Source organism: Nematostella vectensis, chromosome 3, assembly GCF_932526225.1.
Source record: "Nematostella vectensis chromosome 3, jaNemVect1.1, whole genome shotgun sequence".
NCBI lineage: Eukaryota > Metazoa > Cnidaria > Anthozoa > Actiniaria > Edwardsiidae > Nematostella > Nematostella vectensis.
Window position 1 is genome coordinate 18,018,813 of NC_064036.1, and position 8,769 is coordinate 18,027,581.

Here is an 8,769-nt window from a genome sequence, read left to right on the forward strand (position 1 = left end):
CTGACCCCCCTATCTTGGCAACATTTTAAATTAGTGCCCCTCCCTCTGGTTTTACAGCCCCCCCCCTTCCTGGTTATTATTGCACAGTTCCTAACGCAGCACCTTACGACATAACTCAACTTCTCAACCCGTGACGCAAAACATCACAGAAGCACGCAACACATCACAGGATAACGCAACACCTCACAGAATAACACATTACAGTATAACGCAGCACCTCGCAGCGTTAATACCTCACAGAATAACGCAACACATCAGAGAATAACACAGAAAAACGCAACACCTCACAGAATAACGCAAAACCGCACAACACCTTGAAGTATAACACAACTCCTCACCCCGTGAGACAGCACCTCACAGCATAACGCAGCATCTCTGAGAATAACGCAACGCCTCACAGCATAACACGCAGAACTTTACAGAATAACACATGGCGCGAGAGGGGAGATTGGGCTCATTAGAAAACAACACATCAATAATTAAAAGTCCAGTATAATTTCTAGGTATACAGTGGGCGCTTAGCAGCAAATTCCAAATACTTTACTATTATTTACAAAAGAAAACGATGTGATATTTCAAATATAAAAAAAACCAGGCACTAGTCCTTTCTCTTTTTCTTTTTAGCTACGCCTCCCTGTTCTTTTCTTTCTCTTTTCTTTGCCTTTTTGGTTGATTTACTACTGTCACTCCCTAGAGATGATTTGGGCTTTTTCTTCTTGCTATTGTTCTCGTCATTTTCTGCTGACTCACTGTCAGATATTTCTAAAATACTTTCCACCCTCTCTTTATCCTTTTTCTTTTTTATCTTTGTTTCCTTAGCCTTGCCAGTGTCTGATGCTTCATTATCAGATATTTCTATGACTTCTGTTTTGCGTTTCCTTTTCTCCTTTTTGCCTTTTCTCTTTGTCCTTGAAGTCTGTTCTTTTGCTTTAACCGCATTAGCACTTCCATCGCTATCATCCATATCTACTTCTTTAACTGTTTTAACATTCTTTGCCTTTTTAGCCTTCTTACCTTTCTTCTTCAAAGAAAACAACTCCTTTTCCACAAGTCCTTGATCGCTTCCCTTACAAATTGAAATTTCTTTTTCTTTCTGAGATTCATGATTACATAATCCATATTTTTCTTCTTTTTCTCTTTTTTTTATTTTACTCTTCTTATTTTTCTTCTTTCTTTCTGCCTGACAAGACTCATCCTCGCTAACGTCACTACTAACAGCACTAGCATCCTTGTCTGTCTCTCGACTTGCAGAGCTTTCATCATTGTTCCCAGACATCCTCTTGGCCTTGAGCTCAGCCATTTTCTTGGCAAAGTACTCATGGACACTGTGTTCTGCCTTGATTGTAGTCACACCCCCAAGGTTGGTATGGACAGGATCAGGACAGGAGGCAGCACTGTCGTCAGAATCCTCCTCCTAGAGTAATAAATAAACACAATAAACAATCTTTACACAAACATAAACACAATAAAAAAAGTTTTACACATACATAAACACAATAAACAAGCCTTACACAAATAAACACAACAAACAAACTTTACACATAAATAAACACAGTAGAACAGCATAGAAGGGCCATTTTTGTATGGAATGCTATTATCATTAAACAAGCTTTACTGTACACATAAATAAACACAATAAACAAGCCTAACACACACAATTAACAACCTTTTCACATAAATAAACACAATAAACAAGCTTAATACACACAATCTGTGCTGGATCAGGCATTTTGAAAGTATAGAAGCTTTAGAATGCAAAAATGTCGAAATTACTGATAATTTCAATAATTCAATTAAATAAGAATACACAATTATTGTAACTTGGAGCATTCTAATGGCTGCTATTTAGATAACCTTCTGTAAAAGGTAGGGACCACATCAGCTAAATTGGACAAGTCAAAAGCAAATAAGTACCTCGGACTGCTCAACAGGAGTTGCGGGTGCAGACTTGCTCCTCTGTCCGAGAATGCATGCCATATCTTGGTCAGAGTAGCCAGACAGATCTTTGCTCTTGACAAAACGCTTGTAACTGAAAATTACAACAATGTTACACAAGGAATGCATGCCATATCTTGGTCAGAGTAGCCAGACAGATCTTTGCTCTTGACAAAACGCTTGTAACTGAAAATTACAACAATGTTACACAAGGAATGCATGCCATATCTTGGTCAGAGTAGCCAGACAGATCTTTGCTCTCGACAAAACGCTTGTAACTGAAAATTACAACAATGTTACACAAGGAGCACAATAGCTTGGGTGACAAGATGTGGACTCACAAGACTCTCTTCTTAGAGCTTCTGGCCTTCTTTTCTGTTTCTTGTGTTGATGTTGATGAAGTATCTTTAAAAACAAGATAACAGGGTAGCAATGGGATCAACAACTAGTGCTACAGTTTTAAATAATGTACAATTAGGTACATCTGCATGGAATCTTCACAGTGATACAAATGCAAAAAATATATATATATTATACTATCACAAGCACAACAGAGTAAATTACGAGGAGAATAATATCACTTATGCCCCAAGGAAGTGCTTATAGGATTTAGGGCTATAAGGGTTTTAACCTTACCATTACCAGATGCACTATTAAGCTTGGCCAGAAGTTCATTGAACTCATCTTGGTGGGCAAGCCAGTTGTCTTCATGGTACTTATTGGCACCCAGACCTGGCAAGACATTTGTGAATAGTTCAGTTCCAAGATACCATCATTTCACTCACACTTTGTGAAGTACAGCACACACAACCTAGAACATGGAGGTCATGTGACCATACCCTTAAGGCCTGGCTAAACACGCAAACATGTTTATCAAACATTGCGTTTGACGCAAGTGTTTGTATGATTAGCCACCCACAAAACATGGCACTCAATTGGCTTCCACAACACGTAAAGATGTTTGAACGAGTTCAAAACATTTTCATCAAACATTTGCGTTGAACGCAAAGAAGAATAGCCACTTCGCCAAACATGCTGGTGCAAGTGTCCAATTTCAATGTTTGACAAACATGTTTGCGTGTTTAGCCATGCTTTTAGAACAGACAGATTACTGTGACATGTTGTATTACTAAGGTATATATTATTACCAAGACTGTGACCATACCCTTAGAACAGACAGATTACTGTGACATGTTTAATTACTAAGGTATAATATATACCTTAGTAATTGAGTACCTATTATCAAGATTGTCATGTGACCATACCCTTAGAACAGACAGATTCCTGTGACATGTTTAATTACTAAGGTATATATTATTATCAAGACTGTCACCATACCCTTAGAACAGACAGATTCCTGTGACATGTTGTATTACTAAGGTATATATTATTACCAAGACTGTGACCATACCCTTAGAACAGATAGATTACTGTGACATGTTTAATTACTAAGGTATATATTATTATCAAGACTGTCATGTGACCATACCCTTAGAACAGACAGATTACTGTGACATGTTGCATTAATAAGGTATATATTATTACCAAGACTGTTATTCTTCTTTGAGACCTTGACGTGGGTTGTCCCACCATGTCCCTTAGCTCCAAGACCCTTGCCACTCCTCCAACCCATCTTTTCCAGCATCTGATAGCCAAACCTGCTGGTATCTAAGAACATGTATATATTTAAATAAGTTACTTGTAGCATTATTGGCAGGGATGGATCCCTGATGGATCCCTAGACCCAAATTTGACTGATTCCAAATGGTCACGGACCAATCAAAGGCAGGGGGGGAACGGGAATACTCCACAGGAAATTTATGAAATTACACGTTTGAAACATGCAATCTACAGAATTTTTGGGAATGCATTTGGCATTTTAGGGATGTATATAGTCAGATCCATTCAAGTTTATGTTTCACCAGTGCTGTATTAAACTTATGGTCATTTAAAACTGAATGATTTCATTCATCGATTAGTCAGATAATAAATACACTATTCTTACCTAATTCAACCAAATTTGTGTTTTCAAAAGTGTGGCGAGGCAAGTACCAGTTATTATTTATTGCGTGGTTCCACGTGGACCGTAACCAATCGGTGAAGAGCTTGAGTGATTCCAGAACATGTGCATAATTTTTATACACGCGCAAAATTTCTAAATGGGTCCCCTCCCCCAAACTAGATTTATTCCTCACTATCAGGAGCAATATTTCCCGTGGGGGGACCGGAAATGCCGTCTAGTGCTAAAGGAAATAAAAGCGAACAACCCAACAACCCAGGAAGCAGGTATAATAGTGGTTAAATAATTTTTTTTTATTGAACGTTCTAAAATTCAAATCTACAAAAAAAAACATTTTTCTGTGATTTTGAGTGATTCACTGGAATCAGTTGAATCAGTCTGGATCCACCCTTGATTGGAGTTTGATACAGTATCCTTCGTTATTTAACAAATATATAGATTTAGGCACTGCGGAGCCAGCAATTAACACCTTTTTGTGTAATTGATAGGGGTAGTTCTAGAGGGGATCTTGGTGTCTCTAGTATCTCTAGTAGTTTTTTTAGTGAGATTAAAAATATGTCAAATTTTACTGCCATGTAATTATGAATTGTATTGGCCCCTTCAAATGGATCAGGCAAGCACTCATTCAATAATATTAAATATGCAGTATAAAAGATAACAAAATACTAAAACTTGGTGTGAAAAAGGCTGTCAAAGTTCAAGGTGTCTTAGTTGACGAGAATGTTTTTTCAAGGGTCTAATGGTCAATTCTTATTTCCCTTTATAGAAGTTCTACTATGTATATATTTATCTTTGGTGGGGGAAGTTTTCTCTTGAGGGAATAATGCACTAGTCAATTGAAACCCCCACCCCCATGGTCCCGGGGAAGGGTGGGGGAGTAGACTTTGACTCTGTACAAAACAAAGAAAAGCCCCCACCCCGTCGGGACAAAACCGCAGTCAAATGACCCTACCCCTCAGGATGCAAACTAAAGGCAACTACCCGACAACAAGTCATCTGAAATAAGCTTATCTTTCAAAGCCAGTAACATTTTAGTGAGTACATTTGTACTAATAACTATGAAGATATCAGTTACCAAAAAAATGGAAAAATAAATTATCTTCATCTGGCGTTTGTTATCATTTGTATTTGTTTTCACACATGTCGGCATGCAACTTGCCACACGCTGAAAAAGAGTCTCAAACCAGGAACTGACATGACTTTTGCAAAGTACATTTGTGATGTTATTCATTTGTCAACAAGCCCCCATGGTGGGGACAAGTCTTAGAGTCAAAAACTGCCAATTCCCTCACCCCCTCAGGACAGATTCTTGTTCAAAAGTGCTAAGTCCCCATGTTAACCCCACACTTCCCCGGGACCATGGGGGGGGGGGGGGGGGGGGGTTCAAATGACTAGTGCATAAATTCCCTTTCTGCGCCACAATTCCCCTTTAAAACCACACACAAGGTTAATATAGCGATATAACTAGGTCTATCGAGGAAATAGCCAAGACACAACTTCAAATTATATTTCATTTTCCCGAAGGATCACGAGAGACTGGCCCATATCCTGCTTTGCCTGTTGTAAGAAAGTCCTAGTCATTTGTGAAGGACAGTTGGAACATGTCCCAAAACCAAAACAACTGATGTACTACTTGCCACGTGCGAGGTAGACCCTCGAGATAAATCAGTTAATAATCAGCCGATGATCTTGAAATACCTCTAAGACAAACGGTGTTCATTATTTTGATTTTTCGTTCTTACCATTGCTCCAGGACGTGTTTCGCGGATCATGGCTCCATTTTTGTTTCGATCTTTTCTCTGCAAGCATCGCCATGTTCACTTTCGCAATCGAGTCTACAAACAACGGACAGCTGTTTTACGCACTACGCACGCGCAGTTACAGAAGTACCCTTGTACCGCCGGCGCTCACACCTTAAAAAGATATGCGCACTCGTTTCTGCGCAAACGTGGCGGACGGCGTTGTGTGAACCGAAGATGCCGAAGTAAGTTTAATCTTTTAGCGATTTGTATCATTTCACTTGTTTTGATTTACGTTATGTGTACCCTATGTATCAAGCGATGCCCAGAGTTTGCATTGACCGTCACTTCTTTGTATTTCAGATATTATTGTGATTACTGTGACACGTTTCTTACCCACGACTCGGTAAGTGATGCATTGTTGGTTGACGTTCGTTAATTTCTTCCCCCAACCCCGCAAGCGTTTTCAATATTTTAAAGCCTTTATCGAACTTTATCTTTTTGTTTGTTGAAATAGAAGTATGCCAAATACTTCCCCTGTAGTGGTATGTATTTGGTGTTAAACAACTTTCCGCACGCGAAAGTATTTTTTTGTGTCCTTTGGCTATTGTCTTGGGTTACTCGCGATGTTTGCTGGCGCCCGTTTCTCGAAACACCCGAGAATTCTCGGGCCCGAAAACTTTATTTTGCATTTTTGCCCAAAATTTCGCATGTTTTCCTATTTGAGAACCGCTTTCATGTTTTAGAACAGTTTAAACTTCCTCTTGGTTCATGTTTCAAATGACTACGCTCAACAGGGCTATTTTCGAAGTTTTGCTGAAGCCAGAAAGTTACCCGAAAAGTCTCGGGTGCCTGCGAGGTCCCAAGAACTTTCTTAATATTTAAGCCATGTGAATTTCGGGCTTCTTTGGTTTGAGTGCTATACTAGTAGAAACTTGAGGGGCAAGGCGAATGGTGAAAATTTGCATATGAACTTGAAGTACTTTGATGTTTGCTGGACATAATGAAGTGTGAACTAGGTGTTACTCCCAATCCCCGTTGTGCTTTGCTCAATGTTTTGAAGCTCACATTTCATGACTTCGCCGAAACCCCGATTTTAAATAGCTTTTTCGAGCATAATATTCATCTTCCGAATGGTATGTGATTTTTATGGATACTATATAACGCTCATTCGTGTGAATAACTCTAATTTGTAATATTGAGGTATTTTGGTCAACCTTCGGAAAAAAAGGCCATGAAGTGGAAGGCCCAGGTCCAGTCATTTGTAACGTAGATGGAGATGCCAATCAAATTACATGAGAAAATATATATGCATGCTTATATATAAATGTCTCCATGTTCCCAGCGAGTTTTGGCCTCCCAAACAAACTCTTTCTACCAGAAAAGGCTAAGTTTTATCACATTTCGGCAACCCATAGACGATAGAGGAATCCGAGTAATCCGTTTATTTATTGTTTTTATTTATTTATTTTATTTATTTATTTTTTGATTTTTCTGATTCATAGTTTACTCAGAGTTAGAGTACTTTACAATGACCCCAACAATGAAGCTCATTAGAAACAGCAAAATATGGTCCCAATCTTGAATACCTAGCCTAGCATTCTGCCAAATTTGGTAGTCATTGGTAATATGTTTTACACATTTAGGGTTTGAATAAAAGAATACAAAACAAAACAAAGCATCTTTGAATGTTCTGTGTTATCACAGAGTTACTTTCTTAGTAACTATTATTAACTTCAAACCATTTTACATAGAAAAGGTTACCATCACCAGATTTGCCTTTACTAGAATAATTACCACTATATATAACACAATTTTTTAGTTTTGCTACATACATACTTTTTATGATTGGCGTTATGCTTTTAATTGTCCTTTTACAATTCAAGTCATTGCAGCATGACATTTTTACAGCAAAGGTTGATTTAATTTTAAACGCCCATTTGTATTCTATCATAATATTTACCTATAACCTAAAGAAGAATGTTAATTACCAGTAGTAGTAATAGGCTGTTATATTTTCCCTAGCCATCAGTACGAAAGACTCACAATAATGGGCGGAAGCACAAGGAAAATGTGAGGTTTTACTACCAGAAATGGATGGAAGAACAGGCCCAGACCCTGATTGATCAAACAAGTAAGTAGAACTTTGACTTAAAAAGACACACATTTCCACTGTAACAACAGTTTCTGATCTCTTCCATTTCTAATGATTGCTTAGTTTCTCTGGGGAATGCTTATTTTAACAAGTACTCGGAATAGAAGAAATGTGTGATTCATTTATTGTGTGTTTCAGGGGGAGAATTACTCATCTATAATATTGGGTGGTGTATAGTAGGCAAATTTATTTAGACATCTTAACATCTTCTTAAGAGAGATAAAAAAACACTGTAAAAAACAGTTCTTTGGAATATATTGTATTATCTACCTAAAGTTATATTTTCTGTCTTTCCTATGGGATGTAATCTATTATCTTGTTAATTCAGCTGCTGCATTCCAATCCAAGCCTAACTCTCAAATGCCACCCAATGCCCCACCTGGTCTGATGCCGCCACCTGGGATGCTCCCCCCACCTGGGGGCATGCCGCCAGGACGCATGCCTCCTCAAGGCTTGCCCTTCCCTCCACCTGGACCAATCCCACCACCCCCTGGTGCAGGAGGGATGAGACCTCCTCATGGCCAAATGCACATGGGCGGCCCTAGACCACAGATGGGACGCCCTCCAATGTCATTAAGATCATAACAAACTATGACTTTTAGTTGTACAGATTTTAATTTAGGGGTTGTTGCCTTGGCCATTTCTCAGGTAGAATTTGTTGTCAGAAGCTGGAAGTGTCCCTGCCACTAACTGCGGGAGTCCAGCAAAGATGCTCACAAAAATCACAAATATATTCAAAGTGAGTTTTTGTCTAACTATGACATACATTTATACAAAGATTTTCGTCAATACTAAATGCTAAATAGATTTTTTTGCACAGACTTTCAAAAGCCTTTAGCGTACTTGTGATATTTTTGTAGTATTTCTTTCTGTATATAATGTAGGACCATATGAGAAATAAAATACTATGAGAATGATAT

At 38.4% G+C, this 8,769-nt stretch overlaps 2 protein-coding genes across 3 annotated transcripts; one reads left to right on the forward strand and one right to left on the reverse strand.

The window, feature by feature from the left end:
* Nucleotides 1-476: 476 nt before the first annotated feature.
* On the reverse strand, nt 477-5,842 carry LOC5509392 (PIN2/TERF1-interacting telomerase inhibitor 1). Of its 2 annotated transcripts, none has more exons than XM_001629841.3 (6): nt 5,698-5,842; nt 3,481-3,603; nt 2,572-2,667; nt 2,277-2,340; nt 1,915-2,029; nt 477-1,414 (listed from the first exon to the last, which is right to left on the reverse strand). In XM_001629841.3, exons 1-6 carry the CDS (start codon nt 5,768-5,770, stop codon nt 599-601), a joined length of 1,287 nt encoding a protein of 428 aa, XP_001629891.1. In that variant the 5' UTR covers nt 5,771-5,842; the 3' UTR covers nt 477-598. The 2 variants fall into 2 exon arrangements, with proteins under 2 accessions (XP_001629891.1, XP_032234194.1); XM_032378303.2 differs by having other exon boundaries at nt 2,578-2,667; nt 5,698-5,820.
* Nucleotides 5,841-8,766, forward strand: LOC5509391 (U1 small nuclear ribonucleoprotein C). The gene is made up of 4 exons (XM_001629864.3): nt 5,841-5,939; nt 6,058-6,100; nt 7,720-7,828; nt 8,178-8,766. The coding sequence occupies exons 1-4, from the start codon at nt 5,932-5,934 to the stop codon at nt 8,432-8,434; spliced, it is 417 nt and encodes a 138-aa protein (XP_001629914.1). The 5' UTR covers nt 5,841-5,931; the 3' UTR covers nt 8,435-8,766.
* Nucleotides 8,767-8,769: the final 3 nt, after the last annotated feature.

Coding starts and splice junctions, on each gene's coding strand:
- LOC5509392 (XM_001629841.3), bottom strand. CDS start 5,770: ATGGCGATGCTTGCAGAGAAAAGATCGAAACAAAAATGGAGCCATGAT. Junction 2,668..3,480: donor AAAGAAGAATAACAGTCTTG/GTAATAATATAT, acceptor ATGTCTTGCCAG/GTCTGGGTGCCAATAAGTAC. Junction 2,341..2,571: donor TAATAGTGCATCTGGTAATG/GTAAGGTTAAAA, acceptor TTGTTTTTAAAG/ATACTTCATCAACATCAACA.
- LOC5509391 (XM_001629864.3), top strand. Junction 6,101..7,719: donor CGTTTCTTACCCACGACTCG/GTAAGTGATGCA, acceptor TATTTTCCCTAG/CCATCAGTACGAAAGACTCA. Junction 7,829..8,177: donor GACCCTGATTGATCAAACAA/GTAAGTAGAACT, acceptor TTGTTAATTCAG/CTGCTGCATTCCAATCCAAG.